Below are 24667 nucleotides of genomic sequence, written 5' to 3'. Positions count from 1 at the left end.
TTGTGGCTCTGACCTTCTCACACTTGAAGTGGGAAGGTGTATAAATATCTGTAAAATTTAATAATTTATTTTTAATACAGAATTTGGGACTATTTAAAAGAAGTTGTAGGTTATCAACATTGAGAAAAATGATAAGAAAATCTATGCACTAGTGAATACAGCTAACAATCAAATAGGCAAACAAATCCAGTGACAACATTAACATGAACCCATTTTGCATTTATAAGATGCTGACTGCCTTTGATGACTACAGTGAAATTATTTAATAGCATCAGGAATGTGTTTACTTACATGGTGTTTTATAGCCGAAGGAGTTTAACTACTGGATGTTTTTTAGGTAGCATTAAAATTATTTTGATTTACTCCCACTCTAGTAAATCTCCTGATGGTTTTTATACCTCATGTAAGTTGTTTTCTTACCTTAACTATCAGGTATATCCAAGGATAAATTAAATACTTCCTAGTCCGTGCATAGTTAACTATTTATTAGTTACCATTTTATTCCTTATAGTTTTATTTTTCTTCTTTTATAGTCTGGGTTACAGTAATGTCATGACTATAAGGCGCACCGGATTATAAGGCGTATTTACAGGTGTCTGCAAATTTCTGAACTTTTGCTGATATGTATAAGGTACACTGGACTATAAGGCACACTTTTGTTTTGCAGCTAGGATCCGCTGCCGGCTCCCCTTGAGCGGTTGTTGGCCGAGGCCTCGCCTCCACTCGGCAGCTGCGGCACCGCAGACCCCCCTGCACCCGGCAGCCATGGTGCTGCAGGCCCCCGGGCTTGTCTGTACCCCACAGCCGCGGGCCCCTGGGCCCACCTGTACCTGGCAGCCGTGGCAGCACAAGACTCCGGGCTCACCTCCACCTGGCAGCCGTGGCCATGCCAGCTCCCCCTGCGGCTCACATCTCACACTCCTGGGTTGGCAAATTTCTGAACTTTGTCCATATATAAGGCGCACCAGACTATAAGGCGCACTTCTGGGCTCAAGCCAAAATTTTAGTCAAAAGGTTGTGCCTTATAGTCATGAAATTACTGTATTTAGAAAGGAAAGCTTATAGCGATATCTGAGTCATCTTTTCCTTTCTTTCCCATGTCAGTCCCCTCATAATAATTTTAAGCATATTGATCAGGTTGAGTCAACTTGGAAACAGAAACTGTGCTTTTCTGCAATACATTCTACCATGTTTATCCTAGTTAACAATTTTGCAAAATTAACTACTTAATTCGTATCATACAGAGAGAAAAGAAGATGTTTTCAGATGTGCTGTACATAAGTAACATCAGGATAACCTTTAGATACATGCTGGCATGTCAGTCAGTTTGTCTATTTGGTCTATTCACCATAAACTATAACTATTATCTGGTAGCATGTTATAGAAGACATGGATTTACTCTAAAATATGAGAAAGTTTTGGGCCAAGGAAAAGAAAAATGCAAAGGCAGTGCTGAGAGACAGAAGAGTGTAAGAAAACAAGTTTCATTAGACTGATGGCTCAAAGAGCAATCTATACTCCTTATTTTTAACTCTTACTAGATAGAGCCAAATGATTTTAATTTCCTCAATAAGAAAATTATATAAGTTCATGAAAGACATAGAAGAAAGCAAAGTGAATCATAAACATTTTTCTGCAGAGAGAGGACTGAGTGTCTTCCACAGAGAACACCTCAAATGTGGCATAGAGCACTCAGGATTTAAACAGAAAAATGTCTGAGAGATGGAATCTTAACCCTTTTGCAACTAGATATGTAGACCTTAACACTCATTTTTGTTCATATATCTGAGGACTGAATCCTGTGGGCTTTGAACACCTGATTCAGATTAGTCATTAGCCAACAGGGGGTAGTAGGGGATAGTATGCCTGTCTTTCCCCTTTGGCTTCCACCTCTTCCTTGGAGCAATGGGTGAACCTGCATGAACCTGCATGAATGATGATCACAAGGTGGTGTGAATTGCTTTGTTTCCCTGCAGTGACCAGGAGAGTGTCTAGTGTTTAGAGAAATAAGTTCACATTAACATGGTTTAATTCTGCCTTCTGATTGATTTATATTAAATGGAGCTTGGCTGTATAAAATTTTTTAGAAAGTCATCCCATGCAGGTTTGAGTACAGTTCCTTTGTAATAATGCTAAATTGTTTATGAAGCATCACTACTATTCTGTGGAGTTAGTGTGTTGTTTATAGGAGCACTGCTGTGTAAAACCAGTTCCGGTCATATGGTATTCTGTGGGGAACAAAACTGTTACAATTCCTTCTTAGCTTTACTAGAATTATCCTTGGGTGGATGAGGACATTTTGCATTTTTTAAAAACTTTATCTCTGAAGAAATAGCAGGAGGCATTCAGAAGATATAATTACAGTAATTTCACGACCATAAGGTGCACCAGATTATAAGGTGCACCCCCCGGGAGTCGGTAAAATTTGCAACTTTGTAGATCAGATAAGGCACACCAGACTATAGGGTGCACCTTTTTTTTGCAGCGAGGCTCCGCCCCCAGCTCCCTCCATGGGGTTGCTGGATGAGGCCCTGCCTCAACCCAGCAGCCATTGGCCCCCAGGCCTGCCTGTACCCAGCAGGGGCGGTGCCGCGGGCCCCCAGGCCCGCCTGTATCTGGCGGGGCCGGGGCATGGCCACCACCCCTCAGTGCCGCCTCGCCGGGGCCAGGGCGTGCCTGTGTAGGGGCTGTACCGCCTCCACGAGGCTAGGAGGTGCCTGTATAGGGGCCATGTTGCCTCCACGGGGCCGGGGGGTGCCTCTGGAGGGGTCGTACTGCCTCCACGGGGCCAGGGCGCGCCTCTGCAGGGGCCATGCCACCTCCACGGGGCCGGGGCGTGCTTGTAGAGGGGCCGTGCTGCCTCCACGGGACCAGGGCGTGCCCGCCGCTGCTCTGCCCCGCCTCCACCTGGCAGCCATGGCCCTGCCGGCTCCCCCCATGGCTCGCAGCTCTCACTTCTGGGTAGGCAAATTTTTTGAACTTTGTCCATCAGATAAGGCGCACCGGACTATAAGGCGCACTTCCGGGTTCCAGGGAAAATTTTAGTCAAAAGGGTGTGCCTTATAGTCATGAAATTACCGTATTTAAAGCTGGAGTAGTAGAAATGGAAAACAATGAAAAGAAAGAAGTTTTCGCTTCTGTACTCTAGGAGTAATGAGACAAAATTCTGTTCTAAAGTGTTGCAAATTATAGTAGAGAACAGAGATGTGCATGAGTTTTAGAGCAAAATGAGTAGTATTCATCACTTTCCTTCTCTGAAATTACACCAGAAAGACTACTCATTTCACTCCATGAGGATTGAAGATATGAGTTTTCTGAACAGGTTATGAGACTTCTGTATTCTTTTATGAGCTGTCAAATTTTTATGCAGTTAAATCTTAACTCTAGGTGGGTTAAGAAGCTTTAGACTATTGAATACAATTACTGTGAATAGTATTGATGAAAAGCAAGCTGTGAAGGGAACTTTTTTACTTTACAGCACAGTACTGCACTGTATCAGAGACATATGGTGAAGACTTTCCCATTATGGGGAACATCAAAAGTATACACAAGCTTAGACAAATTTTTGACTGAAATTGATGGTCCTCTTCTGTTTCAGAAGTGAATCAGAATTTAATAGTGACAGTGAATTGAGACTTCTCAGAATTGCAATTTTTTCAGAGTCTAGGGCTTTTTACCCTCAGTAAATTTTATTGCCTTCAAGTATTTTAAATGTGAGGTCTTTTAGTATCCTGTACTCTTCGCAAAAATCAGGCTACTGTCCTCAACCACTTTACCTGGTTGATTTTTTCAAGTGAATATCTTCCCATAGAGATTTTTTCCAACAAATTTGTATTTTCCAATAAAAATCTATGTTACATTACGTGATTCTTCCAGTCAATTCATTCCATATGATCATTATTCTCCCTGGATTCCTAGTATCAAAATATTTACTACTGCATTTTAAACTCATCTGTGACCCTGAAGTGTACTGAATAGTGAAGAAAGCAACTGAGATGAATTTTACTGCATTTTATGATTTTATCACATGCAGGAAAACTTGCAGTGTGGCTTTAAAATCTGAAGGCAAACTTCTCTCCAGGAGAAAACTCTATTATTCCTTATCTGTTCACCAGGATTTTTTATTCCTTAGTAATTTAGTTAATTTCCTTTGATTTTATAAAATACTTGACAAAAACTTAAAGCAACATAATGAATTTTGTAATGTTCTTTATCCGAATGCCTTTGAAATGAAAGAGTTGATTTTGGACAGAGTTTGTTTATTCCTTCAGGTGCTGAGTGCAATATGTATCTTCATTACAAGTTCAATTCTGATTTTGTGGAATCTTTTTCATATGTTGCATAGACCTGATGCATAAGATTCCTAACAAACAAGGCATGAGGACAACTATAGTACAGCAAAATATTTTTTGCATGGCAGGGTGACTTTTCCTAATGAAATATTTAGCTTTATTATTAAAGATGTGATTAAGCCTTTTAAAATAACAATTTTTATTCTTCCTCACCTTTTTTAGTTATTTCTCTTTTTATATCAGTTTCTTATACTCTTTTTTAATGAGAAATTGCTAATTTTATCTAAAATTTCTCTTAAGTTGACCTCTTATGCATAGAATTGCTCACGGGATTGTTATATCATGTATGGGGGAACATGGCAAAAAATATTAGCAATACCTTGCAGACAACTTAGAGCTATTTTACTTTGTTTTTAATCTTTAGGTACCTTTGGCATGTTGTTCACTTGAAGACAGCATAAAAAGCTCTATTATTGTGAGATTGGATTTGCCTGATGAATAGAGTAACTAATAAAATTTGGTGAAATACTATGTTTCCTCCCTTCTGGTTTAAAGAAGAATCTATGACTGTTTGTCAAGTACTGTCAAAAAAGGTTGACTTAATAATGAGGAAAGGACTCTAATGTGCACAAGACACATAGATATTACTCTTATTACTATATTACTATTATTATTTAATGATCAGTGGTTTGCACTTTGTCCATGTTAATTGCTGACATTAATGTGGTCTGGATGTTGTTTTGCAGTTTTCCTTTTGACCCCTCAGAAATATTCTGCTTAAAAAGGAAACTGAATCTGCTTGCAACTTAAACATATAAATATAACATTTTAAATTCGAGTTTTGTACAGAGAAATAGTAATTTTCATTATGCTTGAACGTTTTCTCTTCTCTGTGAACAGATTATTAGACTCATCTCCAGTTCATCAGCTCATTCTGAAGCTAGTCTTCTTTCAAACAAATCCATAAGCATCCTGCTTTTTTACACACCATTTTTTATTGTTAGGAGTTGTGATAACCAGTTTCTCATCTCCATAGAATTCTTACATATATGTTTCCAAACTATTCATTGCTCACATAGCAGGAATACAAAATGTACTTCAAAATTCATCCTGGCATGCATTGTTTGTAAGAGTGTAAGCCAGATTTGTTGGCCTAGGTGGACTCAAATAAAAGCATGACTTTCTGTCACAACTTACAGAATCACAAAATAATGGATTTCATTATTGTTCTACCAGAGACGTAAAAAGAAATAAATACAGAATAATAAAACTGCCTGCCAAAACTTTTCACATTAAGCAAGCTTTGATTGACTAAGGATAAAGGTGTAGGTGTTTGTAAATTGTGAATTTCAGAAAGAGACAATTTTCTCTGTCGCTGGAACAAATGAGAAGACAGAAGAAAGGAAAGAAAAATTTTAGAGGGAAGTAAAAGGAAATGTTAGGCTAGAACACCTTATTTCCCCCAAAAGATCCACCACCTGTTTTTTCAATTGTAAGAATGGGTGAGAGTCACTGGAATGAATTAGATTTTTTCTAGAAGAATGAGAGGGAAATAATTTATTTTTACCCTGCTACATTTCCATTTTATTTTCCAGAAAGTATTAGGAAGAGCAATCAGAGAGTTCCAAAACAGCATCTTACTTTTTCCATTACAGAGAAGAATGCAAGTGTCCTTTGCTCTTTATGCTTCCCTGTTTAAGGACAAGCTACGGGTATTATATTATAACATTCTAGTAAAATAGCTATTAATAACAGTTCTTTTCACCTCATGTGAAAATTTCCTTTGTTTTCTCTTCTTCAGAATCACATACATTGCTATATATTTTGCACTGAGAACACAGTGTATGTCAATATTTCATAAATTCAGTTATGCAATAGCTTGGAATTCACAGTTTATAAAACAGTTAGATATGTATGCTAACATAGGGATACAGAGTAATATGCCTGATGATAGATGTTATCAGACCTGTTCATAAAAAACCTTTTTTCAGTAAAGCCTCAGATTTTGTTGATGTTTATCCTTGAAAGTCTATGTCAGCACCAGCATTAAAGTAAATCCAGTTTTTAATGTTTTTTGAGTTCATTTTGTGAGACATTATATAAGATGAATTGTACATTATTTTATGCATACTTGCAAGGCTGTCTTTTAGAGTTTAGATTTAGTTTTATTTCATTTCATAGTTTTATTTAACACTTGAAGTGTCATGGCCTTGGGCTGTTCTGCTGTTTTCTACTTCAGCTTAGGGTCTATAGACCTATTTTCTTCCCATTTCTTCACAGACCTGTAACAGTTAGCTTTTCTGCTTTGTTTTTACATCTGTTCTTCAGGGAAACTACTTTTTCAACAAGATTGTTTCAGGATTGTTCAACAATAGTAACAGAAAAATAAGCAGTGAGTTTGTTTAGATGACTACTTTCTAATGTCACTCTTATTCTAGAGGGAATGTAGAAATGATAGTCATTTTGCACATTCCAGTCCTAGTCACTAGTGTTTCTTTTAAGAACTACCATGCTTGAGGGAATTCATCTTGTTTACAAAATTCCACAATCTCAAGAAACAATTCCTTCTGCTATCTCCAAATCTCCTAGGATTACGGTTTTAAAATTATTTTTTATTTTCTTATTTTTTATTTAGTGTAGAAATTCAGGCTTTTCAAGGCCCAAAATTTTCAACTTACTGAATAAATGCAAAATTAGATTATTGTGGAATATACTAGGGAAACTATGTAAAAAAAGGCTATTGTGGAGAAGCAGTAAAGAACACACATATCCTTGCTTTACTTTATACTGGAAAATTAATAATTAATATATTTAGGTACTGAAGAGGAAAAAGACCCTATTGCTCAATACAAGGTTTTATTTTGTTTTGAAAACCTGTTACCTTATAGCTTTCTCATTTTCTTAGAAAAATCAGAAGTATTTTCTGCATGATCACAGAATGCTTAAATCAAGTCCCCACAGAACCTTTGAATAACAAACCAAAGAGGAGAGTTCAACTGAAGTCTAGAACAGATGAATGTTTGAAATAACAGCAGGTTAAAATATGAATGATTGATGTATTGGCCTTCAGTTATTTCCCCTTTCTTATGTTTATGTTATTGGCAAGGAAATGCTATGTCATGTGCATCACTAGAAAACATTTCCAATAACTTGGTATTGCAGACAACAGCCACGGTGGGCATGCAGATTATTACCACATTTGAGATCATAATACAGACATGTCTTTTTCCAAAAGCTTTGGCTGAATCAAATAAACAAATGAAACAAGAACATCTACTATTCTTTGGCTGTGTTTTGTGCATTTCCTTAGATGTGAACTTAGCAAGCAAAATCATGTGCTTAAGATTTTTCTTTAGTTTTTTTCCTATCTTTGTGTCTTTCATCAAACCTAAGTTCATGACTGGAGAACTGGCTTCCCATGGCTTGGACAAGTACAGTAATTTCACGACTATAAGGCGCACCCTTTTGACTAAAATTTTCCTCCGAACCCAGAAGTACGCCGTATAGTCCAGTGCGCCTTATCTGATGTACAAAGTTTAGAAATTTGCGAACCCGGAAGTGCGATCTGCGAGCTGAACTGGGACCCGTGGGAGCCGCGGCCATGCAGGGGGAGTCAGGAACTGTGGGAACCGTGGCCACCGGGCGCGGGAAACTGGGAACCAGCACGGCTGCCAGCTGGGGGAAGCGGAGTGGCCGCGGGGAAGCGCCAAGAAGTGCTGTGGGAAAGCGCCGAGAAGCGGCAAAAAAGTGCCCTGGGAAAGCGCCAAGAAGTGGCAAAAAAGCGCCGTGGGAAAGCGCCGAAAAAGTGCCGTGGAAAAGCAGTGAAAACGCGCCGCGGGAAAGCGGCGAAAAGCGGCGAAAGTTGCCACAGAAAAGCAGCGAAGAAGCAACGCGGGAAAGCGCTGAAAAGCGGCAAAAAAGTGCCATGGGAAAGCACTGAGAAGCGGCGAAAAAGCGCCGTGGAAAATCACAGTGGAAAAGTGGCGAATAAACACTGCGGAAAAGCGGCAAGAAAGCACCACGGGAAAGCTCCAAAAAGTGGTGGAAAATTGCCGTGGAAAAGCCACGAATAAGCGCTGCGGAAAAGTGGCAAAAAAGCACCACGGGGAAGCGCTGAGAAGTGGCACCGCCGCCAGCCGAGGGGAAGCCGGGATGCAGCGCAGCTGTGCGGTGGGAGCCAGGAGCCATGAACCGTGCCAGCCAGCGCCGGTGGTGGGCAGGAGTGCTGGGGCCCGCTGTACGGGGAGAGCACCTGGGGCTGCGTTTAAAGGCTACACCGATCTTTGAAAAATGTTTGCAAATTGAGCACCTGACAGTAATTCGTTACTTTTTTGCGCACCGTGCGGCTCCTCGCTGCAAAAAAATAGAGCGCCTTATAGTCCAGTGCGCCTTATATGATCAACGAAGTTGTGAAAGTTGCCGACTCCCAGGGGGGTGCACCTTATAGTCCAGTGCGCCTTATGGTCGTGAAATTACTGTATATTCTTCACTGGGTAATAAACTGTCTGGATGGCCAGGCCTGGAGAGTGATGGCAAACGAGTTGCAACCAGTGTTGGTCACTAGAGGGACTCTCTAGAGCTAAGTATTTGGCCCAGACCTATTTTGTATCTTTATTGATGATCTGAAGGAGACCATTGAGTAGCCCCTCAGTAAGTTTGCAGATGACACCAAGGTGGATGAGAGAGTTGATTTGCTGGAGGGCAGGAAGGCTCTACAGAAGCCAATTGTATGGGCTGAGACTCAAAAATGCCAAGGACTGGATCCTGTGCTTCTGTCACAAAAGTCCCAACATGCAGTGCTACAGTCTTGTGGCAGAACAGCTGTGAAAACACCAATCAGAAGAGGACATGGGGATGCTGGTTGACTGCCAACTAAACATGAGCCAGCTAAACACATGCCCAGGTGGCCAAGAAGGCCAATGGCATCTTGGCTTCTATCAAGAATAGTGTGGCCAGCAGAACCAGGGCAGTGATCATTCCCCTGGACACAGAAATGATGAGGTCACACCTCAACTCCCATGTTTCGTTTTGAGCCCCTCACTACAAGAAACACTTTGAGGTTATATAGTATGTCTAGAAAAGGGCAATGGAGCACAAATCTGATGAGAACTGGCTGAGGGAGTTGGGCTTTTTTAGCCTGGAGAAAAGGAGGTTCAGAGAGGACCATATCGCTCTCTACAACTGCCTGAAAGAACGTTGTAAATGGGGATTGGTTTCTTCCAAGTAAAAAGCAATAGAAAAAGAGGGAAAGACTTCAAGTTGCATTGGTGTATGTCTGTGTGTTATATTGGATATTAGGAAAAATTGCTTCACTGAAACAATGGTCATTGGAACAAGCTGTCCAGTGAAGTCACTATACCTGAAAGGTCTTTCCTGACCTTGATGTTAATTCAAATGGTTCTATGCCAAATTGATTTTTAAAAGTATTACACTGTTTTTTCTCAGCTGGTGATTATCTCTCTAGAAGTCTAAACTGGACTGAAGATTCCTCCTGCCTCTCACATATTGGGATAAAGAAAATAAACTGAAGGTAGCCAGAATTATCTTAAATACTAATTCAGATGTGAGATGTTGACCATTAGATTCTAGGGACTGAACTGAAAATTGGGAAAAAAAAGTAATATTTTATTTTTCTACTGGGTCCTATGGTGTTTATTGTCTTTTAAGTTATCTGATGGATATTGTTATGAGATTTTATATTATTTTAAAATAAAAAGCACTAAATGCCTGAGAAATTTTCAAGAAAGATGTTTCATATTTATTAAAACACGTTGGGTAATAATGTTAGAAAAATCACTCTATTTACTAAACACTTTTTGGCAGTTGTTTTGTTCAGTATGACAGCATGACTTCTCATTTTTACAGTATTCTAGTTAAGCAAATGCCAAAATAAAATGACAAATAATCCACTTAGAGAGGGAAAAAAAGGAACTGAAACAAACTAAATAAACCCCAGTAAACCCCAGACCTTGAAAGTCTAAAGAGTTTAGTCATTAGCACTTGGAATGCTTTCTGTGTTAGCTGCAGGAATTTCACACACAACTTCAGATGGTGCACTTAACACTTTGCTACATCATTTGCACATTTTTATCTCTTTCGGCTGATGTCACTGCCTTGGAAATCTTCAGTTTCTCTTTTATCACAGCACACACTTATCAAGTAACAGGAAAGTGTGCCTCATTCTGAAAAAACAATTTGACTTGAGTGCATCACAGAATCCACAGAATTTTATTTTTTTTTACCTTGTTGAGTTAATTTGTGATGCTCTTGTGGTGTCCCTGTGAGTGGAATGTCAAGACTGTCAAGACTTCTGTCTATTCAAAAAAGTTCTTTAAGAAGAGAAATGTGGGAAGGACAGTCATATAATTCTTGTGGGGATGAGGAAGAGTGAGAAAGATAGAAGTTCAGTACCTGCGCATTGTCAAGCGTATGTGACCAGACAAAATCACTCCAGTAAAGTTGCGTTGAAAAAAAGTAGGCCATATATATTGATGAATATTGTTTAAACTGTCTATTAAATTCAGGAGGAAAATTAAAAATAACTATAAAGTTATTCTTTCAAGTTACTGGGCTTTCCACTTTTTGCCAAAAAGATGCAAAAGCTTTACAAATACATTATCCACCATTTTTCTGTTTTCCAGAAATTGTAGTGCTAACAGAATTCTGTGAAATTCATTTAGAAAAACATGTGTAGTAATACTGTTATAATGTCTTTTAACTTTAGTTGAACATTCAAAAAGTGATGCAGGTTAAATCATGTATGAACTAAAAAATAGGTTTAGAGACTCAACAAGAAGTTATCTTAACCAGTATGACTGAAAGTACACTAATGCTCAAATTATTCAGAAATAGCTATGGCAGTTTATGAATTTAACTTCTTTAAAAGTCATTCCTATTTCTGCTTGTACTTTTTTTTTCCATGACTGTAATACTGTTCTACTTAATCTGCATACAAAATGAAATTAAGACAGTAAAATAAATTCTACCATGACTTAAAATGGATTATATGACTGTTAGCTTACAATCCAGTACTGAAAAGAAAATAATGCAGTTACAGTTCAGTCATGCTTGTGCATAAAGATAAATGTATAGTGTCAAGAGATAACTGTTTTATGGCAAACAAAGCCAGTTATCTGGGTCATTCCAGGAACTTTGAACTAATGAGTCATTTCTAACAGATCTCATATAGGTTTGTTTGATAGTTTTCAAAATACTGTAGAGGCAGACTATAAGAATAGAGGAAAATCTATTGTGGATTGTAATTTCAGTCCATCAAGTAAACTGTTTATAATAAAACAATTATAAAAATTTAGTTACAAAGGCATTGCTACTTTCAAAGGATTTGTGATGAAATATTTATTTCTGCTTCAGTTAATAACTTAGGGTTGCCAAGCATAAACAGGTTTTGGTGACCTGAAATGACTTTCAATTCAGTTAAGTAAATTTTAAAAAAAAGTAGATCAAAATAGTTATTCCCATGGTAAACTTTAGTTCTCTAGTTATAAAGAATAATTTATATCTATGTATCCAATTTCTTAGATTTCTTGAAATTACCTAAGAAAGTATGACATGTAACAAACTCTTTAGCTTTATTAAGGGCATGAAAGTTAGTCTTGCTTTTAGAAACTGCATCTATAGCAAATATTATAACAGAATTTTCATTTTTATTCATTTGAAAAATTTCTGCACTTCAGTAGCTAAACCACCGAAACAACAGACAGGGAGTTGGTAGCTGTGGTGACCGCAGGTTTCAGTTTAACTTTCTGCTATTTTCTGGTGGGAAGAAATGCGACAGCTGAATCAGGTGTGCTGAAATTATGCATCACTAGAAATGTTCTTGTAGATAGCACTCTATTGAATAGTAGTTTAAAATTATCTTTCATGTTTTTGTACAATTAGTTCTGCAACTTGTATTTCTTAGGTGCTTAAGGATTATCTATTACTGTAGCCCTAGATTAACTCTTATGTAGAATGCTGGTGGGTTTTATCAAATTAGAATATTATCTAAGAAAAAAAAGCAGTATTTTTTCCATGTTAAAAGGGAAATTTGTCACTTGACAGAAGTTGCATCAGCTAATGCAAAAAATACGACAGTTGAAATATCTGATCATATTTCTTTCTGTTGAAAGCTAAATGAAATTAAAACTGTTACTCTGGTTTAACAGGAAAACTATACTTTATTCTCTTTTTTTGGCCTAGGAATTATATATCAAAGGAAATATCTTTAGTCTAAGCACAGGAAAATTTTTCAATAGTCATATTACTTGACTGAATCATCTAAGCGGGGCATTATTTTCTGTGAAAGTAATCACTTACATTTTTTTTTTTTTTTGAGTGGACATCTCTGGTTTATCAGGTTTTTTTTAATAGACATTCATAGATGTAAAAATACTGTAATTTCTCGACTATAAGGCGCACCGAATTATAAGACGCACTTCCGGGTGTCAGCAAATTCCCGAACTTTGTCCATATATAAGGCGCACCAGACTATAAGGCGCACTCTTTTTTTGCAGCGAGGCTCCGTGTGCAACAAAGTAACAAATTAGTAACGGCTCGGTGGGCGGTTCAGCTTGCAGGTCTCGCAGCGCACAGCTCGACTCGCAGCTTGCACATTCGGGTTGGCAAATTTCTGAACTTTGTTCATAAATAAATTGCACCAGATTATAAGGCACGTTTCCAGGTTTTGATCAAAATTTTAGTCAAAAGGGTGTGCCTTCTATTTGTGAAATTACTGTAATTTTAAATGGACTGTTCATGTAGATGATTCTCACATGACAAGTTAAAGATTTTTGATACTCCAATTTTCCATATTTTTTTTTCTTTTCCTTGAGCAATATTCTCTCCTAAAAGAGGTCTGGAAAAGCATTTTGACTTTTTGTGTTAATACTGCCCAGCTTTCAGTGTGATTTTTTAATATTTGTGTTAATTCTAATATCTTTATAAAATCCCCCACAACTTTGCTGAGTATATGCAGCAGAGGATCAGTCCTGCTCTGGGAAAAAAAAAGATAAGAGGTATATATACAGTGCATAGGGCTCTGCATTACTTTTAACTTACTTAAAATGGCAAAATTAAATCAGGAAAGTTTAAACATAATTAAAATTATTTTCTTTTAGGAAGGTCCAAGGGAAATATTAGTTATAGAAAAATATTTTTAAAACTCCCTCTTATTGTCTCTAAAATGTTTACCTTTTGTAGGTTATTTTTTCAGGCAGTTCTGGGGGGCTTTTGGGGATTTTTTGGTCTGTTGGTGGTTTTTTTTTTCCTTTCAGAAATCCACACATAGATCATTGGTGTCAAAGTCTGTCACCTAAGCGTCTCTAAGACATATTTATTTATACAAGTGTGTAGTGTTTCGCTGTTCATTCTGAAGGGCTTGTAAAGATTGTATCTCATGTTAATAATCTTTACACCATTAAATTTCGCTTGTTTATGTTCCAGACATGTAAAGGACATGGAAATTATTAGTATCTTAATGCTTTTGCAGAAGAAATTGAATGAGAAATTTCACATAACAAAAATATTGTGATATTCTTCTGAATATATTTTTTTCTAAATAGTGCCATTTATTAACATTTTGGATTACAACACACCCACCACATGCCCTTTGCTGGATTATTAATGCCTGAAAATCTCTCAAAGCTCCCACAGTGTTTCTGTGTCTCTGTTATGAATGCAGCCCACATAATATGCTCATTGGTGACCAGGATAGTGCTCAGTTTTACACAACACTTAACCTTCTTGAATGGCATAAAGGCCTTTTCTATTTCCACTCTGCCCCTCTGAAAGCAGGAAAGTGGGAGAAGACACAACTGGTGGAGCTGGCCCAAACTGGCTGAAGAGGCATCCCCCTCCGTAAAACATTCTGTGATAACAGCTGGGCAAAAGGAGGAGGATGGGCTGTGGGGGGAATATTGGTGGTTAAGACATGGCCCTGTTACTTCTGTTTTCCAGAAGATGACTGGACATCTGCCTGCCAGTGGAAATTAGTGAATGAATTCCTTATTGAATTCCTTCTGTATTCCTGTGACAGTGAGCAAGTAACTGGGTGGGCAGTTACTGAATACATAGGGCCAAACCACAGCTGTTTTCGAGTAACAGCAGGAAAGAAATGGACAATGTAAAATTTGCTAGGAACAAATGTTCACATCAGTAAAACTGAACATACTTGACATTTCTTTTTTAGCTTTCCTTGAACAGAAATGATACTGCACTTTAACCATATGGTTTAAAGGCTGCTCAATGTGTGTGCTACTTTTTCTAATAGAGATCCCTGGGGAAGGTAGCAGAAAGGCATCACAGATTTGTCTGTAAGGAGGGCTTTGAAGTTAAAAACTCCAACAAAACAGTGTTGTTTCAATGTCTAACACAGGAACTGAATAATCTCTGGATTATGGTATGCTAGTTTTTACCATGGATAATCGAATTGCCTATTTCATGACAGTTACTTGATCAGAGATGAGTTAATTTTTCTCTTTATAATGTCATTTCATACAGAAGCATATTTAATCCAAAGAAAAACCAAATATACCTACAAAGGAGACAATAGCTTCTTACTGTATTATTAGCTGAAAATGGACAAATGTGTTCTTCATGTGAAAAGTTGCAAAGAGGAACAGTTAATATTATTGTGTGATATAGCAGTTAAACCTTGCTTCAAAAAACCAAATCCTAACAGCTTTCCTAATTTTATGTAAGTGAAATTTTAGTCAATTTACTCAAACTTTTGATTGTTTTGATCATTGTTGCTAAAACTAATCAGTTTGGCTTTTGAGTAACAAAAAAAATATTTAGGTTGTTTTGTCTGACTGACAACTAAGCTAACCCTTAGAGATATTCATAAAGCCTTATTTCAAAAATAAGCATTAAAATGTGTGAAAGTCGTTCAGACTATGACCTTTTCAAAACTGCCATCGCTATGATGCACATTTCTTGCTCTTCATGACATTGGGTGATATGTTTGGCAGAATAGAGGATTGCCTGCTGTGCTGCGATTGAAAAGAAATCAACCATTTGAATAAAGGTCCATGTATCTGTGATGAGGCAAACGTGTAATTTGTTTCCTGCTTTGTGTTAAAGAAACTTCTTTGGCATTTGTTTGATGTTAAATGAATTATAAACGTTTTTCAAAATATAAAGATAATATGTGAGAAAGACAAACACAGTTAATGCTAATCAGAGCTGATAATTTAATTGAAAGTAATGAATTGCTGGCTTGAGACTGCTCAAAGACGTCTGTCTATATTTACACTTAGAGCCAGCAGTGCTCTTAATCCAAATCTATTCAGCTGTTTGTACCAGACCTGTGTGCATTTTCCATTCCCTCCATGTAAGGGAGGTAGCATGTCTGGAGCCCACAGACCATTTTATAAATGTAATGGTCACTGTTCAAATGTAAGGAGGGTGATTAAGGGAGGAGATTTTTACAAAGTTTAGCATTGTGTCCTAGAATCACCTCCTAGTAGTGAAAGAGCATTGTGCAACTCCTTCTTGGTTCCCATGAGCATGAGAACTGTCCTTGCTAGGACAGAAATGTCACCTGAGGGAACTGCAGGGCCCTGGGCTGTGAGGTGGTGGCACACAGCACTTTGCTGTGTAGGCCCTCGGCACAGGGCCAGAGCACTGCTCAGCACCAGTTGGAGGGTGACATTGAATTTGGTACAGGTAGAAATCTGAGGAGGCACCTCACTGGAGGAAAGGCTCTTTACTGGGGTTGTCACAGACATTTGCTCTGATACCAAACAGGTGTTTAGTAGCTTTATTAGTGAGCAAGAAAGTTTACAGAGGCAGGGACATATAGAAAGCATTTGTCACTGCATAAGGCAAGGGACAGGCAGCTGCTGAGCCCCCTGGTGTGGGCACCTGAGTGGAGCAAGGCTATGAAGGGATTGCTATGAAGACGAGAGAGGAGCAGGTGAAGGCTCTGGAGAGGTGGAAACATTTCTGCCTCATAAGCAAAAGAAGTTTTTGTGTAATTCTGGTTGTCTTGTAATTTCTCTTGATTTTCTTATGTAGTGTTTTTCTTCCCGGTCTTCCATTTCATTCAGGTAAAGGAGGTATGATTTGATTTTTCTCTTTCCTGAGGAAACTAAATTCTGTTAATTTTGCTGAAGATGGCCTCTAAGTGCTGGCAAGAAAAAAAAAATTATAAGGTCAAAGATGCTAACCTGACTATTTCTGGTTGACAGATGCACTTTCATGGGAGGCTTCAATATTTCAGGTCAATAGCTGGGTAATTCAGCATTTACAGGTCTCCCTGAGATTACTTGGTATAATTTTGTTCTTTTTCTCACTGTAGTTTTGCGTATTATTTCCTTTTGAAGTGTGGCAATTTCTCCTAATTTGTTACAACTTATCTTTATAGGCCAATAAGAAAGTCTCTTTATTTGAATATAGACCCCCTATTCTCCAAAGTGTATTTAGGCTTGACTTTTAAGATTGAAAAAATCCTGTATAGTCATAAAGCCTGTGTCAATTGCTGTTAGTTGGTCCTCACTAATAAATACTGAGCCCACCGGAGGATCTCAATAAAGTTCTATGGAGGTGCAAATGTTTACAAGTACTTCCAGTGCCCCTACAAGGAAGGAGGGAGGGAGTGGAAACGTAAGTGTGTGTCTGACGGCAGAGGCGGTAGGCAGGGGAGAAGGGAGGAGAGGGTAGTACAAGATCCAGCCAAAAACTTGTTTTACACACAGGCAGAATAAACTTTTGTATAAAGCACTCCAGCTTACTTGGCTGCTGCTAAAAGAAAACCATGACACAGCAAGACAGTGGTGAACCGTGTGTATGATTTTCTTTCACTGCTACAGGTAGGAACAGGGCTGAGGGGTTTGAGCTGTAAGGTGCTTTTCTGAGGGCCATGGGCAGCAGCTGCAGCTCCTTATCCTGCCCCTGCATAGGTGTGGGGCTTTTGTTTGTCCTTGCTTCCCACTCTCCCATCTTGGAACCACTAGTTCTCTTCAGTTTTTTAAGATATGTGCCATTATGTGGTGGAAATTCATTACTATAAAGATTAAATTGGCACATTTTTGGACAACTTTTTATTTACACTCATATAAACCTCTTTTTTCTTTAAATTTTGTCCTCTGCCCAAAATATTCCTAACCAAAATTTTAAAAATCTAAATTTCTGAAGAATTTCATATACCAAGAGTTCTGGATAATGAATAGTGCAGATTTAGTGTCATGTTCAGTCAATGTAATTACAAGCTGTTCTGGCTAGTGAAATAAAAAATTGTTAAAAAACTGATGCTAAAATACTACAGTTCAAAAATAGCAAAATTCTAGAGCTTTGATATTTATGGGCGGATTCTCACAGTTCATACTGAGGTCATGCTCAGTGTTAATGCCTTATGAGTGTTGATAGATGGTGATCAATCTTATTTGCTACTGAAACCTGTGACTACACTGAACACTTACTAAAATAAGGATTACAGTCTTGGTTGGGCCTTTCATAGATAGTGTATTAAGCAAAGATATTGTTGTAGAGGTGGAATTGTCATTTACAGAATGGTTTTAAATAGAAGAGGGGGGAATGGGACCACAGGTCTTTTGACCCCAGAAATTACCATTAGTTATTTGCACACAAAATATCAGTGCATTTTCTTGAAAAATAGCTAGCACTTTGTTTTACATGATGTGTGGGTGATGCAGCAAGTTAGGATAGAAGCCATGAATGTAAATTATGTTGTTAGGGAAATGAGAAAACAGTCTGAGTTTGTGAGAGAATGCTCAGCATACAGAAAGCCTCTGTGTGTGTGTTCCAGCCCAGGGCCAACTGCAGAACATGGTGATTCATACTGTAATGAATTTCCTAAGTTTCACTGTGCAACATTTCTCTAAACTGATTAGATAAAAGGATAAAGTATCTGTGTGTATTTCTGTGAGTCTTTTGCATGCTAAAACATCAGCTTAATTCCCAAATGTAAATGGATCAAACTGTGACCTACAGCTTGCTCAGCTATGGGTGCTGTTGAAGTAGCCTTTACATAGGAAACCTGTATGAGGAATCCCAACCGACAACCTGAAACTGTATTTAATTATTTTTTTTCTTAAAAGTTAAAGCAATTTTACTTTCTCTACTGTCTAAAAATAAAAACTTCTGCCCTTCCATTTGGTCTTTGCTTAGAGTTTTAAATTTCTTTTAAGGTCAATGGGAATTTTACAACAGATTTCACCTGAAGGAGTTGCACATGCAGTGATATATGCAAATGTATGTATTGTTCTGGAATAGTTAACGGTGTAAAATGAAGACATATATAAAACATTTAATAATAAATACAGTTTTCCATTAGGGCAAAAAGTTGCTTGTTTATTGCTGTATGTAATTGGTATATGTTGACAAATACCAATATTATAAATATCAATATATATAATGTAAATTATTATCCCTCATCTGAAAGAAGGTATTTTGCATTCAGGAATCAGATTTAATTATAGTACTAAGATTAAGTCCTAAGAGAAGTCTTAAATGAGTTCTATTTTCATAACATACAGCACAGTGTATTTTTGAGTCACCATACATCTCTCAATAATTTGGAGCAGTTGTCAGATAAGGATCTGAGATCTTCATCTTCAATTCAGAAAGCATAAATAGTAATGGTTTATGTACTTTGTCCTCAAACTGTAACAATTCCATTGCTTCAAAGAAGTTCTTAAATTCTGTAATATGAATACATGACTGTGCTGTAAAGCACTCTTGAATATTGCTAAGCTTTATTTGAGCTTTGCTTTAGTGTAAGGAAATAAGGAAATGGGGTTTGTATTAATTTGTCAGTTAATGTCTGTTGCTCACATATAGTGGTGATACACTGGCACAAGGAGGAATACTTTCAAAAACTTATGGGAAAATTTTAATGTTGAATTGGGTTTTCCTGTTTCAAGTCATTTTGGTACATGAGCAGGAAAACCCACCATCAGTCTGGTCTTTACAGGTGTATAAAAATCACTGTGGCTTAGTTATATCAGCCATACAACACCTGAGGTGAATATGTAGTCCTTTCAACTTTGTGCTGAAATTGTTATCAAGTAATATAGTGAAAACCTGTCATTAGAGCTAAATTTCATGGTTGTATGCTTTCTGTAGTACATTTATCTAGAAAATTTGTGGTGTGTGAGAAAGCAAGAAATCAAAGCATGGCTATCTGATAGACCCATAGGCTTCAGAAGAAAAAGTGGTGAGATTTTATTTCTGCCACTGAAGTGAAGAACATAAATTCTCAGTGGCTTGAAGAAATGTGCATCAAGGTATGGTGTTGATATGCTAGTACTTCACTATGGAAAATGAATCTAGTATGACTAAATTACTACCAAATTATGCATTGTGATTTACTTCTTCATGCTATTTTTATATGGGTTAGCCATGGATTGATTCAGCTAAGATGTGAAGATAAGGCAAGTATTGCAAGGAATTAGAGTTACCAAGTGTTTTTTCTGGACATTAGGAGTACGAAGAGAGAGAACAAAATTACGTAACTGTGAAGGGCAGTGTCTATTCTCACATTTGGCAATGTTTTAGTATTTTTATACATATTTGATGACACAATTATGTTATCAGAAAACCTATTTATTGGTGATTGCAACTGACAGTTCTGCTTTCATTTTCACATAGTTTTCACATCTTACACTTTCTCTTGCCAAGAAACCACAGTTAGTTCTATGGCAACCAAAACGGAAACTGTGGATACAACAAGGAAATATTACTGTGCACTGAACTTCCCCTTGCACCAAGAGATCTGCTACTGACAACAGTGCTTATCTTACATGGTGGCAGCAGCACAGATAGGATAGAAACCAGACAGATGGCTTTGGTAACCTAATGTAGACAATCCATTTCCTTATTTTAAGAGCAGAAGGAACTGAAAGTTGTGGCCAGTAGAAGCTCCACTATTTCTACTGCATCATTCTTAAAGCTCTGTTTGCTATCTGAATCATATCTGTCATCATTGAAAGACCACTAGGGGTTCATGTGACTCCTTCTAGCCACCATTCACGTGATATATCAGTCCTGCTCTTTCATGCTCAGTTCCCTGAAATATCACTGTAATGCCACCACAGAGGTTCTGTCATTTTTTGTTTTTAAATTCTCCATATTGATTCAGAACCCTGATTCAGCTCTAGTTATTCTCATGGATCAGTCTCAATATGTGAAATCTATTTTATCTGCCTGTCAGAGTTCATAGAGCTTCTGGAAGATGGTGTTAATCACATGGTTTAGATTCAGTCCCGCAAGGAGCACAGCACTAGCTTCAGTCTTTATGGGTCCCTTCCAATTTGAGACATCCTATGCTCTAAACTCTAGAGAACACTTTGTTCTATTGCATGCAACAGTATAGCAATCTTAAGGTGACAAACTTCAGCATACATTTAAGAAGTAATGATTTACTATGAAGTTTTTAATGAAGAGTTACTCTTGTTACTAGGTCTTGCTCTAAATTACAGTTAGTTCGTGACAATGACTAAAAGTCATGATAGAGAGACTAAATTTTTTTAACATCAGGCTGACCTATGTTTAATATTAGTCAAGGATGTAGCAAAAGATATAACCTCACTTCATTTACTCAAATCAATCCTCTTTGTATCTTGCATGCAACTAAGCAAAATATAATTGTTAAATAAAAACTTTTTTTTCCTTTTTCTAAGGGTATCTTGACTGGGATGACCACTTTGAATCATGTGAGAACAAGTACTGTGGTCTGGGCAGACACTGCATTGTGAATGGGAAGACTGGCCAAGCTGAGTGTGTGTGCATGGAGCACTGCAAACCACATTACAAACCTGTGTGTGGGTCTGATGGAGAATTCTATGAAAACCACTGTGAAGTGCACAGAGCTGCCTGTCTGAAAAAGCAAAAGATCACCATTGTACACAATGAAGATTGTTTCCTCAAAGGTAAGCATGGCTGAACAATATTTGGAATACTGCTATCGGGTATGTGTTTTGAAGCTGTTCAATTAAATGTCTATAGTGTCTGCACTGAGTGTACGGTGAATAAATGACTTGAAAAATTAATACAGTAAGTACTGCACTCCAGAGATACCCTATGGATTTTTTCCCCTTTTATTTATACTCACTGCTCTGGGCAATCAGCCATTTTTAACCTGAATAAAACAGTTGTCTCTTAGAAACTAATCTATGGCAGCTTGGCTTACAAATGTAGTTGCTGACCTCATTCATCTAAATGTACTTAGATACCAAAGCCTGACGGATATTAATCTTTGTTGCAGAAAAAAAAATGGAATTTAGGATTTCAGAGAGGTTTTGGAAGGTTGCAGGACCAGTGCTCATGTTTAGTGTTGAAGTTGATAGATCAGCAGCTTGTTCATGTCTAAATGGGTCTTTCTTGCTTTGAATTTGGATAATGAAAAGTTTACTTGTGTACTCATCAAAGCATGCAAGATTAGTTCCTTTTTAATCTTCTTAATTCTAAGACATGCCAGCCTGAATTTTGAGAGATACACCTCATACCAAGCATTTTATACTGACAGTGTCAACAATTGCAACATTTTTTTTTTTTATAATTTGAGCACCTTGCAGGTTTCTGGAACTCTGCCAATGCAGGCTTTGAATAAGAATATTTGCGACTACTTTGACAGACTTTGAGTGTGTTTTCACTGGTTAAAAAAAAATGGATGGCTTTGGTGGGAGGGGAAATTTTTTTAATAAGGCCCATTTTTTATTAGTCTTTCTAGTGCTTCCTGAAAACATGATAAGCTCAGCAACTTCATAAAAAAATGCTGAGGTACAGGTATCCACAGGTTAAACTGGGGGTGTAGAAAACTTCTAACAGGAATATGCATATGAGTAATAGCACAAGTATAACTTTGTTCAAAACTGTGGACACTGTATAAAATTGATATATCATCCCAATATTTATGCCTTAAGTATGTAGCATGTGTTCTGAGGTAGTGGAAAATTAAAATGGGATTCTAGGAGTATAACATATAGAGCTTGTAGGGAATGGTTTGTGCAATAACAACAAAGCATAAATGCTTCCATCTTAGCAATCACAATCTCTTTTTAAAAATATTCTGATGATGCAGTGCTCTGATAGAAGAAATGACAGTAGAAAACCACAGAATATTTAAATTTATGGGACTAATTTCAGTTCTTTAGTATGGTGTATACAACAAATAATTTCAGAGCATGTCTGGGAAAAATTATAGCATTGCTACATTTTTTCCCCTTAGAAAAAGAGAGATTTATTTATGGAAATGAGACAGTACTTCAGGTAGAAATATAATCCAAAGGTTGCTTTAGGTTTTTTTAGCTCATCTTTATGTTTTAAATTCACCATGCTTCTTTCATACTTGTTGGAGACAATGGAGTATCTGAATGGCGTTCAGCTTCAGACATCTAATTTAGATGCTGGATTTAAAAAGTAAAATAAGTAGGTTTTTCCTTTAGTCAATTACAGTCTTCAGTAACTAACTAGGGTGTCTGAGTGACTTTGTCTGAGATGTCTTCTGAAAACTGTTATTTATCAATATACTCAAGTTCTCTAATTTGAGCTATAACTACATGCCTAAAAATAATTTTAAATATTTAATTTCCCTTCTTCTTTCTCATGTTGACTTCAGTACTGTTGCACAGATGAGATGGGGACAGTTCTTTTTCTGTATATTATTTCATATATATGGCCCTTATCAATTGCTGTAGCAGAGCAGTGGTATTAAAGTATTGCTGCTTTTGGTGACTATTTTCCAACATCTATCTTTTTTAACTGTCTTCCAACATCCACTATATCTATATGGTAAAGAAGGCAGAAGATGTCAACCTATTTTTATATGATTTCTTTCTTTTACAAAAAAATTCTAAACTAACCACTAGTAGATTGCCTTTAATAAAGCTGAAGGTTCTGCCAGTTACAGCTCAAAAATATTAAAAAGCCTATAGGAAAAACCCCTCAACATTGCTCCTTCTAGATAGACAAGGTGAATCCCATCACTACTGATGGTGTCAGAAGGGCCCTGCCACATGTCCTTCTTGTTAGTTTAGCTGACATCCTCTAGCACAAATGACGTAATTTCAAGGACCTGTTTCTGAGATCATAAAAATTCAAAGAAGATCAGAAAACAAATAATCTGAGCACTTTGTTAAGACTTTCACAAAATCCTTTAGAAGAGGCTATTCTGAACTGGGGCAGGGTGTGAGGGGAAGGAGTGCGTGCAAGATGCTGTTGCATGATAGGATAGTCACTGTCAACAATGACTATTAAGAAAGCAGTTAAGTATTTTTAATTTCTGGTTCATTGCTAGTCACTGATTTTTCAGATCAAACTACTGTGTACTTAGCTGCTTTTTTATTTTTCTTTTTTTTTTCCCCTTTGGTGTGTTTTATCTCTAATAAGGTCATGCTTTGAGGTATTTATGCTTCAAATCCTCATGGTGGGTTCTCTGTTGTCCCCTCCTCAGATGGAAATATTAATTCATGCAGAAATTTAAATTTTAGATTGAGTATGGAGCTCGAGATGAGAGAAGCTGAGAAATACACCTTATTTACATGAGTAAACTTACCAGAAAACACTAGTATTGTGTGTCTGGAGAATAAAATTTTAAAAGCTAATGTCCTATATACCGAATTAACATTATAATAGTAACTAGATAGCTATAATTATTTGAATAATGCATTATGTAACCAAATGATTTATAGTTATCTCAAACATCATGAGTTCTTAATGGTTTGAAAATTGCCCTTTTAACCGCTTAAATGTTGAGAGGAGTTTAAAGATTGCCTTGCTAAATGAGAGATCTTTGGCTTATATGTTGAAACTCCTTTAAAATCACTGGGAAATGTGTGTCAGCTAAGCTGTGCATAGACCACAGACAAAAAGCATGAAGTCTTTCACAGGGAGCCATTTCTGAAACACGTGATAAGTACATTTTGTGATAGTAAAAACTGTTTCAAAGCTGTGCTCTGCTGACATGCTGGTTTTTCAAGCTAAAATTTCAAATTCTGATCCATTACCTGCTTTAATTGTAGCTTATTTATTTCCAGATTAATTGAACTTCTTCATTTTTTTCTTTTTTTTCCCTTTTCACTTGCTACCTTTATTTCTTCACACCAAATTAAATCATCCCTTTTTCCAAAACATGTGTGGAATACACACAAAGCAGTAATTGAAGTTGAAAGTTTTTCCTTGATGATTGAGACTGTTATGCAAATGTTGCATTTTTCACATGGATAAAACAATGACCATACTAAATTAGAAATTACTTTTCCTCCACTCCTTGTATAATTGTTCCCTCAGTTACTTATTGGCATGTCATGATGCATCAGACACTGAACGATTTTTCCTACTGGCTTGGTTAGATGTTTAGATGCCAACTGTGACCCTGAGAGTTAGTCAATAAACTGTCTCAATTTCTTCTCATATAG

General features: G+C 37.2%; 1 protein-coding gene across 2 annotated transcripts in view; it reads left to right on the top strand.

Moving 5' to 3' along the window:
* FSTL5 (follistatin like 5) overlaps positions 1-24667 on the top strand; it is a 316275-nt gene that overhangs the window by 72266 nt on the left and 219342 nt on the right. For both annotated transcript variants that reach the window (XM_033060226.2, XM_033060225.2), the window contains exon 4: positions 20933-21181. In XM_033060226.2, coding sequence (XP_032916117.1) covers positions 20933-21181 — 249 coding nt within the window. The remainder of the gene's footprint in view (positions 1-20932; positions 21182-24667) is intronic.

This window comes from Catharus ustulatus, chromosome 5 (assembly GCF_009819885.2).
Source record: "Catharus ustulatus isolate bCatUst1 chromosome 5, bCatUst1.pri.v2, whole genome shotgun sequence".
Classification (NCBI taxonomy): Eukaryota; Metazoa; Chordata; class Aves; order Passeriformes; family Turdidae; genus Catharus; species Catharus ustulatus.
Note: the sequence above shows the minus strand (reverse complement) of the source record. Positions and strands in the feature narration are given on the sequence as shown.